This window comes from Macrosteles quadrilineatus, unplaced genomic scaffold (assembly GCF_028750875.1).
Source record: "Macrosteles quadrilineatus isolate MER2022 unplaced genomic scaffold, UCM_ALF_1.0 Scaffold_2__2_contigs__length_208266976, whole genome shotgun sequence".
Taxonomy (NCBI): Eukaryota; Metazoa; Arthropoda; class Insecta; order Hemiptera; family Cicadellidae; genus Macrosteles; species Macrosteles quadrilineatus.
Window position 1 is genome coordinate 48628858 of NW_026542595.1, and position 10811 is coordinate 48639668.

A 10811-nucleotide genomic window follows, 5' to 3' on the forward strand; every position below is an offset into this window, starting at 1 on the left:
AAGAACTTAACAGTGAACAACTTGTAACTGGTGAGGCCTTAGATTAATTGTCCCTTAGGTTTAAACAAATGTGTAGGAGTCGTCACGGACAGTTGTAGTGTCATGTCATCTGAATCAATAAATATAGGTGCTGTAACTGAAATGCAGAAAGTTATGAAGAATGCATGTCGATGTCCCTGCCCAGACCTAGTGTTGAATGACTTTATTTCAACCTCAGTGAAAGATGAAGACAGTTTTGTATTTTTTTAATATGTCTGCCAGAAGAAATCAAGTTTTGAAGGTAAAACTTAATAACTTACCTAAAGTGAAAAACCCATAAACAGTAACCGTTCATACCGTAATGTATGGTATTACGGATTTGTGTATGCTTGGTTTTTTTTATGTTGGTTGAGGATACTAACAATCAAGCCTGTGTGAAACTTGATGGGTGGAACGCCACGAAAGCGTCATCACACTTAGAGCTGCACTTACTATTATTGTAGAAGCATTAACATTGATAACTATATGAAAAGATTCGAAGTCATTTACTGTCAAATAAAGAAGTTTTATATTGATTAACAATTTTATTTTAGGAATAAAATGTTACCAACTGAATTATTTGTAAATACAAAACTAAAACAATCTCCAGATGATCTTAATAATAACTAAATAAATATTAAAGAACAACAAACATATGACATCTTCTCTTCCCTTTTTTTAAAGACATGTTCTTCTTGGTGGATTTATTTGTCTACCAAATGAGGAAAAACAATTAGGCTCAGTTCCAGGGTCATCAGATGTTTTGGGTTGTAGTTGTCTTAGCATTACCCCATTGCGACGTAACATGCCTTCGTTTGTCTTAACTGTGTATGATCTTGGAGCTACCTTATTAACTATCTTCCCATCTTCTCTCCTATCTGGAATATACACGTTGCACCCAATAGTGAATTGCTTTTCATCTCTCACCCTATGCCGTTTATTGAAGTAATCTGCTTGAGTTGTTCTATATAGTTTGTCCAATTCTCTAAATGTCTTGTGATCTACCATTTTAGGCTTGAGATCTTTCGTCAATGACGGTAGTCGTGTTCTTAGTCTTCTTCCCATCAACAATTCCGAAGGGCTGTACCCTGATGGACCTGGTGTTGACCTGTACTCCAGTAATGCAAGAGTGGGGTCTTTGTTCTTTGTAAGCATCTTTTTAAGCGTTTGGACTGCTCTTTCAGCTTCACCGTTTGCCTGATGGTGTAAGGGACTACAACAAATAGTTTTAAACCCAAAATCGGCTGCAAAGGCTCTCCATTCTGAGCTTGTAAACTGTGAGCCAGAATCAGAAATTACGATTTCAGGGATCCCATGTCGAGCAAAACAGGCTTTCATCTTCTTGATTAGTTCATCTACAGTCATTGTGGACACATTTATCATTTCCAAGTACCGTGAATAATAGTCCACAACAGCCAAGTATTTGCCTTTCACAAAGTCAAAGTAATCAACTGCTATTCTTTGCCATGGATAGTCAGGAGTGTCTGATTGAATAATTTTTTCTGACTTTTGGTTTTGGTGTTTAGCACAAGTGTCACAATTTTCAATCAAGTTATGTATCTCTGTTGTAATTCCTGGCCAAAACACAGATTGTTTTGCTCGGAGGACTGTGCGTGTAGACCCGAAATGACCATCGTGCAGTTTATTAATGATATCTTTTCTAAGTTCAAATGGGATAATAATTCTTTCTTTATAACATATCAAGTCTTCTATTATAGATAGGTCGTCTTTAAAGGTATACCACTTTCTCATACTCTCTGGCACATCCTTCTTATATTTAGGCCATCCATTTTCTGTGTATTTCACCAACATCTGACATTCTTCACACAGGATCTGGGCATTCTTTATTTGTTCCAATCTTGACTGTGTTGCTGGAAAGTTTAAAGATATTACCTTAATGTGTGCCTCTACCTCTTTTGTGAACTCATCTGTAGAATCTGGGATCGGCGCTCGGCTTAATGTGTCTGCTGTAAACATTTCTTTTCCGGGAATGTGTTCGATGGAGTAGTCAAATTTCATCAATCGCATTTTGAATCTCTGAATCCTAGCTGGTATTGTGTCTAGGTCTTTGCTTCCAAGGAGCGAAACTAATGGTTTGTGGTCTGTTAGGATTCTAAATTTTTTTCCAACTAAAAACTTAGAAAACTTTTCTGCGGCCCATGCACATGCAAGAGCTTCCTTTTCTATCTGGGCATATCGTCTTTCACAGTCCTGTAAGGTCCTTGAAGCAAACATCACTACTTTGGGAGATTTATCTTCAACCTGAAGTAACATTGCACCCAATCCATATGCTGATGAATCGGCTATAACAATAGCTTCAGCATTTACATCATACTTAGTTAAAGATATTGATTCATTGACGGCCTGTATAATGTCTGAAAGGGCTTCTTGATGTTGACTTGTCCAACAAAATTGTCTATTCTTTCTAGTAAGCTCACGGAATGATTCAGTTTTATCAGCTAAGTTTGGAATGAACTTGTTCAGTTGATTCAACATACCATTTAATCGTCGAACTCCCGCAATATCTTTAGGAGGGGGAAGTTCCTCGAGTGCTCGTATACGATCAGGATCGACCTTGATACCATCACAGTCGATCAGGTTTCCAAGAAACTTCACAGATGTCTGGGAAATAGAACATTTTTCTTTGTTCAGTAGAACCTTTGCTTTTTTTAAGCGATCTAATACTTGAGTGAGCCGGTAATCATGTTCCTCTTGTGTTCGGCCATGTATAAGTATGTCATCCATGTGACATAATACCCCATCGATACCATTTAAAAGTTTAAACATCTGTGTAGTGAAAAACTCTGGTGCGCTTGTAATGCCAAAGGGTAATCTCTTGAAATAAAATCTTCCAAATGGAGTAATAAAAGAAGTTAGTTTAGCTGTGTCAGGTAATATTTTTATCTGCCAAAACCCTGACTGGGCATCTAGTTTTGAAAATATTTTAGAGCGTCCAATTTGTCCTAGTGTTTCTTCTACATCTGGTAGTATTATCTTTGGCCGTTTAACATTCCTATTAAGTTCAGTGTAATCGACACACAAACGTAGACTACCATTGGGCTTGAGTACTGGTACTATTGGTGCACACCAGTCAGTTGGAGACTCTACTTTTTCTATCACTCCTAAGTCCAACATTCTGTTCAATTCTGTCTCCACTTTTGAACGTAAAGGAATTGATATGTTTCTTGGAGCTCGAACCGAGTACGGTTGAGCGTTTTCGTTCAATTCTATCTTATATTCTCCTGGAATGCTTCCCAGACCAATGAAAAGCTCAGGGTGGCTAGTTAATACAGAGTCTAAGGTAATTGAGTTAAGTCCTGCAGTATCAGGTTTTCTGAGGGTTATGAGATTTAAAGATTTAATCGCAGGAATTCCAAGTAAAGGTTCGTTTAATCCTGCAACAACATACACCTTTTCTTTCACCATTTTCCCATCGTAAGCTATGTCTGCTATAAACATACCTCTTACATCTAGTTCCCTCTGATCAGCATTCCTATGTATACGGTCAGATTTCATAAGTTTTGCATGAATTACATTTGAAGGAATGGCTGTAACTTCTGCACCTGAATCAAGTTTTGCTTTAACTAACTGATTATTGATAAATATTTCTACATACCAAGAACTGGAGTCATAGCATGAAGCATTCACAGGTCCTAAATATGCTATTGAAGCTTCAGTAGTGTCAGGCTTGTCCAAACGTCTTATTTCGTTAAGTCCTTTCGTGTTGCCCGTTGTTTTAGTCTCTAATAATCTGCTTCTGCAATGTTTGGCAAAATGGCCGATTTTTTGGCAGTAATGGCATGCTAAATCTTTAGCAGGGCATAAGTGCCTGGCGTGCATTGGACCTCCACAGTTCCAACAACATTCTTTCCTAGTTGTCTTTAAATCATGGGTTTTGTTAAATCTTGCACTTTGTTTTTGGTCTGATTTGATTCGGTCAACTTCTGCATGTTTTCCTTGGCATATCATTTCTAGTTCAGCTGCTTGTTTGCTGATAGACTCTTTTTGTTTGCATTTTTGGACTGCTTTTTCCAATGTAAGATTTGAATCTTCTTGTAATTGGGCCGATAAACGTTTGTCAGTTATACCCACTACAATTCTATCACGTATTAGTTCTGCTTTAAGGTTCTTGAATGAACAGTGTTCGGCCATTGAGCTTATGTCTGCCAGAAATGTATCAAATAATTCATCTGGTTGTTGTGATCTTGAATTGAACTTTGCTCGTTCGTATATGACATTTCTTTTGCCAGTAAATATGTTATCAAAGGCTTCTGTTACAGATTCATATGAGGCTTTGTCATCTTCTGAGAGGTGTGCTGTTGATAAGATGTCCTCAGAATCAGGCCCCATACAGTAAATCAAGCAGCTTACTTGTTTTACTTGAGGTTCATTGTCCAGTCCTGATGCAATTCTATACCTTTCAAATCGCTTAAACCACTTTTCCCATAACTCTGGATATTTGGAATCAAAAGGTTCAGGAGGTTGAAACATGACTGATGTAGTCCTATTTTGCTGCTGTCTTGGTTCTAGAACAGTATGTGTTTCTGATGATTGATTTGATTTGTTTCCTCTGATTGATAATCTATTGTTTTTTGGCATTTTAAAAAACTAAACCGCTGCCACCATGTCAAATAAAGAAGTTTTATATTGATTAACAATTTTATTTTAGGAATAAAATGTTACCAACTGAATTATTTGTAAATACAAAACTAAAACAATCTCCAGATGATCTTAATAATAACTAAATAAATATTAAAGAACAACAAACATATGACATTTACTACTGCATCAACTTTGCTGAACTTGTTACACACCTCTGAGCTTTTGATATCAATGCTGGCATTGATTGCATCTTGAAAATCACATAACCCTTAATAGACTACTCCAAACACCATCCCTGGACTCCAATATGGCATCACATGCTGCAGCTAAACACACTGGCTACAATACAAGCGAAACGGTCACAGCTTGAAACAAACTTCAGCACGGTGTTTGTTGCATTTACAGAGCAAGCCACAGATGTTGAAGTAAGGTTAGCACGACTTGCCAGCAAGCAAACGAAAAGCGCAAACCATCCAGGAACCCGGTCCATTTACATACCTCTACTGGACAATGTTTCAAATGACCTATCATCAAGACTAAGAGTTCCCTGAAATGTCTAAGAGGGATCATTCCCACTATTCTGGTTGGAACACAAAGTGAACAAAATCGAAATCTACTTAATCAGTCGAAAAGAGGATTTAATAAGTTTTCTTCCATAGTTGGCAGTGGGGAAAATAAAACGAACATGATTTGCTTCGAAGGCGAACTATGGAACTCAGTAAAAGTCACAGGAGGAGAAAAATGTTAAGCTGACTTAAGATGTAATGAAAGTGTTGGATGTCTGTGACAGCAATATGTTTCCTACGATAACAAATCTTGTCAGAATTCTGGTTACTCTTCCAGGTATGTGATATTTAATAGTACGGTCTACTAAGCATAAATTATAGGCTACTAAATAAACAGTTTATTCTTATTATCCTTATATATATATAATACGTGAAGGCGATTTCTACAAAACACTACTCCTCCGTTAATAATGGACGGATTTTTACAAACGACGTGTCAAAATAGAGTATTTGTTGTGTAGATGCCCCCTTTCATCAATTCCTGTAATAAAAATCCTCGGGCTTTGCTCCACAGGCCATCAAAGTTGGAGTTTTTCCCATAAGATTAACATGGGGGAATCTAAATATAAAATTGGCAACTTTGTCACCACTAATTTGAGAGAACGGCTGGGCGTAGGAACTTGGTAGAGGTGTCAAAAGAAAGGTCTTGGTCTGTAGACCATTTATCAAAAGAAAAACTAAGCAAAATCCCTTAGAACTCTGCCCTAGAAGCCATTAAAGATCTCTCCAAAGAGACACATTTTGGCCATGTGAATAATACTTTTTAATGAAACAGCTGTTCATTTGAAAATTGTATTTCAAACAACACACATTTATTGGGAGTTACTGAATTCTACCATTGACTATATATAATATTAATAGTCAAAGACTCTACAAAATAAGTATTTGCAATGTTATTTTCTGATTTTAAAATTGATTTTCTTCTTAATCATGTCATGTTTTGCAATATAACGTTCCATTACGAAATCAGTGGAAAATCCTTTTATCACACCAATTCTTAAATTATTTCTTATTGAATTATTTTATATCTATTGTACGGGTTGGTGTCTGCCTTTTTCGCCACTTTTGCCTACATTTTATCATATTATTCTACACATATCAAATATTTATGTAGAAATACTGCTCTTTATCGTGTCTAATAAAATCCAAACATAGAAACCTTGCCTAAAATGGCACCCATCTTAACAAATTATTTGCACCTGCCTATATTACGAACTTTGGCGGACTGGGTTGGTAACATTATTGAAAATAACACGAAATTTTGGCTGTAAAATATGGTACAAAGAGAAAATACTATTTAAGCAGCTTTACTGTCATGACAGAAACGTCATATTCCTTTTAAACTAGATCACATAATCCTTTATAAGATACATTGATTATTAATATGTAAACTTCAATATATACGTAAAAGCCAATTTACAGTATTTTTGCTTTTTGGAAATGTCCCATTGCTATGTCATTTGCGTTATTTGTTGCCAATGAAGCCGCAAGACCATATGAACTAGGAGGCCCCTTAACAGTTCAAGAATAAAAGCCAACTTCACTTCAAGTATTCCAATACACCTAACATTCCGTAGAGAGATTATATTGACAACTTTATGTTATTGATAAGGCTGAGACAACTAACTGACATCCCCCATGTCAAGGAATTCCAGCTTTACGAGTAAACCCTCAATAAATTTCTCAAAACTATATTAGAGGGTTCATTCATTGGCACAGAAGTACGATATGGACTGACGTGACGTGACGAAGGAAAAATCAATCTTACACTGTAACGGATATAGGCTACCTCCCTTTAAAGTTAGAATTATGTCTTCCCAAAAAATATTTTCATTTGTAATAAAATCATATTACACTGATGAAATCACGGAAGTGTTTAACTAGAAAAGATCCACCAATACGATTTTAATACTATTTTAAGACTTGAAAGTAACCGTCGATTTCGACGGGTTTCACCTAGTTTTACTATAATACTGAAATATAATTATATTACTTGTACTAATCGGCAGAAATACCTGATGGAATTTGTTTATACACAATACGGAAGTCGCGTGGAGGAGGCGGCTTCCCCAAGGCCACTTGAGGGAGTTTCTTTCAGTGCCATACCGCAGGAGCAGTGGTCTGGTGAGCATCTTACCGTGCAAGGTTTGGGGCAGAGATAAAATCTATGATTTTGAGTGGCAGGCATGAATGAGTCTCTGGCGCTGGTGTGGCGGGTTGTTGGCGGCTTGTGTGAATGGACTTTTGGGTTTAAATTTAATTTAATTTAATTTCAACATTTTTATAATATGGTACCTTAGATTATTTAATTTTACTTATAAAGTGGATAGTTTATTTATGTTTTTAGAGGTTAAGTGGTAGAGAGGACTTGCTAGTCCTAACTTCGCCTCTTAAATAAAGACATTTTTCATTTCATTTCATTTTTCATTTCATTTCATTTCATTATCACCAGAGATTTTCAGAACAAATGATTGATTTGATGGATTGCGAAATGATTCTTTTAATGATGAGGCTCATTTTCATCATGAAGAGTATGTCAAAAAACAAAATGTTCACAATTGGTCAAACACAAAGCCACTGGAGTTACATGATTCTTTACTTACAATACTTACTCTTTCTTACAATGATTCTTTTAATGATGAGGCTCATTTTCATCATGAAGAGTATGTCTGTCATATATGTATGTTCTTATTCTAAACCATCAATGGTATTATTATTTAAGTAGAGTTTGATACTCTATGTCGAGTCTATATAAGTAAAACTAGTAGGAACTCTCGATCTCTTTTTTTTACTTTTAGAACTTAATAAAATGGCTGTAACTGAGATGGGACTTTTATTAAAACATCCCATCATTATATGGCGCAGTCAAATTTAAAGTAATGGTACAGCCACTATACATAAAAAGGAATAAAAATGCCCAAAAGTAATAATGAGCAAGAGGAGATAGATGTTAAAGGGCACAGTGTAAAAGGTTCAAGTAGTGCACCTCACATTCGACCGCCATCAGAATTTCAATGGTCAGGTAACTTAGGAGAAAATTGGAAATCTTTCCGACAGAAATTTGAAATATATCTCGTTGCATCAAAATCTCAAAATGAAGACTCAGAATATCAAGTGTATTTGCTTTTAAGCATAATAGGTGATAGGGCTTTGAAAGTATTCAATAACTTCACTTACACTGGTTCAGAATCGGCTAAAGACTTAAAACATGTTCTTAACAAGTTTGATAACTACTTTTTGCCTGAAGTTAACGTAACTTTTGAAAGACACAATTTCTTTTTAAGAGAACAAAAGGACAATGAGCCTATAGATGAGTATGTGACTGACCTCAGGGATTTAAGTTCAACCTGTGATTTTGGTTCATTAACAGATAGCCTTATTAAAGACAGGATTGTGTTAGGCATTAAAGATAGGGCAGTGAAAGACAGACTTTTAAGGACTAAAGACTTAGATCTTAATAAAGCTCTAGACATATGTAGGGCGTCAGAAATTTCAAAGCATCAGTTGAGTGAAATCTGTACCGGTACATCAACCGATGCAGGTTTAAGCCTACATAAAATCAAGGCTACCAAACCTGCGAAGCAGTGGTCGGACAAAGGTAAGGGAAACCAATATAAACCTACCAGTAACACAGGCGCAACGAGAAAATCTACAAGGCTTATGGGAAAGGTATGTGGCAAATGTGGTTATAATCATCCGATGTTTAAGTGTCCAGCCTATGGTAAACGATGCATTAACTGCTCTAGATTGGACCATTTTTCTAGCCAGTGTAAAAAATAAAAATGTAAGTTCACTAGAAGTTAAATCAGAGGATGAGCCTAGTGAAGATAAACTTCATCTAGGTTGCATAAATGAAATCGGTTCTAATAATTAATGGTCTGTAAAGCTATTAACAAATGATCTTATTTACATTCCTTACAAGCTAGATAGCAGTCCTCAGGTCAGTATTTTGACTCAAGACTATCTTGATTTACTTGAAATAGATAAGCACAATTTGTTGCCTACCAAAATCAAACTGTCATCATACACGGGCCAGAAATTGTCTGTATTAGGCTTATGTTACCTTGATGTAGTGCATAAAGGTGAAACTCATAAATTACCTTTCTATGTCGTTAACCACAATGCACCACGTATACTAGGTCTTTCAGCTTGTGTAAAGTTAAAGTTAATATCAAGACTAGACTATATGACAACTAAGCCTAGTGAAATAGGCTTAGCCCACAGTCACAAGAGTAAAATTGGTAACACTAATAGTGAGTCGATACTAAATCAGTACAGTGACCTTTTTGAAGGTGTAGGTTGTTTTAAAGGAGAATGCAGCATAAAACTAAAACCTGACTGCAATCTAGACTTAAGTCAAAACTTGATGAACTTGTTAGGGTTAAAATAGTAGGTAAAGTAAGTGAACCGACAGAATGGGTAAATTCTCTGGTTATTGTAGTAAAACCTAATGGTGAGTTGCGATTATGTATTGATCCTAAAGATCTCAATAATGTCATTTTGAGACCACATTTTCAGATGCCGACCTTTGATGATATTTCCTGTAAATTGTCAGGTGCTAGGTTTTTTAGTACACTAGATACAAAAAACGGGTTTTGGTATATAAAACTCACAAAAGAAAGTTCTCAATTGTGTATGTTTAATACTCCATTTGGGAGGTATAGGTTTTTGAGGTTACCCTACGGGTTATGTTGCGCTAGTGAGATTTTTCAACAAAAGATTATGCAAATTTTTGATGATATGGATGGCGTAGAAGTGTATGTAGATGACATTATCATATGGGGAGCAAATAAGAAACAACATGATGAAAGATTAAAACTAGTCTTAGATAAGTTAAGGTCTGAAAACATTAAGTTAAATTATGGTAAATGTAAGATTGCTATTACCGAACTTAATTATCTAGGTCATAGAATAAACAGCGAAGGGATTCACATGGATGAATCAAAAATTGAGGCCATAACAAATATGGCTGAGCCTAAGGACAAAAAGAGTCTCCAACAGTTTTTAGGCTTAATCACATATGTCAGTAAATTCATTCCTAAGTTGTCAGAGCATACAGCACCTTTGCGTGCTCTTTTGAAGAAAAACGTTGCATTTGTGTGGTCAAATGAACATCAGGTAAAATTTGATTTGCTTAAAAAGTTGCTTGTGTCTAAACCAGTCTTACAGTTTTTTGACATGAAAAAGCATGTGACCATTACGGTTGACAGTTCTAGCTATGCTTTAGGAGCTTCTCTCCTTCAAAATAATCTTCCGGTTGCTTATGCATCCAAAGCTTTGAATGATGTACAACAGCAGTATTCTCAGCTAGAGAAAGAAACATTATCTATATTGTTTGGTTGTGAGCGATTTAGGCAATATGTATATGGTACTCATTTCACAGTTGAGAGTGATCACAAACCCTTAATTTCTATTTTTAAGAAAAATATAGATTCTTGTTCTCCTCGCTTGCAGCGAATGTTGATAAAATTGCAAGGTTATAGTTTTGATCTAGTCTATAAGAAAGGAAAAGATCTTGTCATTGCAGATTTGTTGTCAAGAGCTAATAATGATGTGTCTCAGCCAGTTGATGTAGATAATCAAACACAGAGTATTGAAGCCCATGCATGTACAGTTGTAAATAGT

At 35.8% G+C, this 10811-nt stretch overlaps 1 protein-coding gene across 1 annotated transcript; it reads right to left on the minus strand.

The window, feature by feature from the left end:
* Positions 1-696: 696 nt before the first annotated feature.
* LOC128984160 (uncharacterized protein K02A2.6-like) lies at positions 697-4509 on the minus strand. The gene has a single exon (XM_054403452.1). The coding sequence runs from the start codon at positions 4507-4509 to the stop codon at positions 697-699; it is 3813 nt and encodes a 1270-aa protein (XP_054259427.1).
* Positions 4510-10811: the final 6302 nt, after the last annotated feature.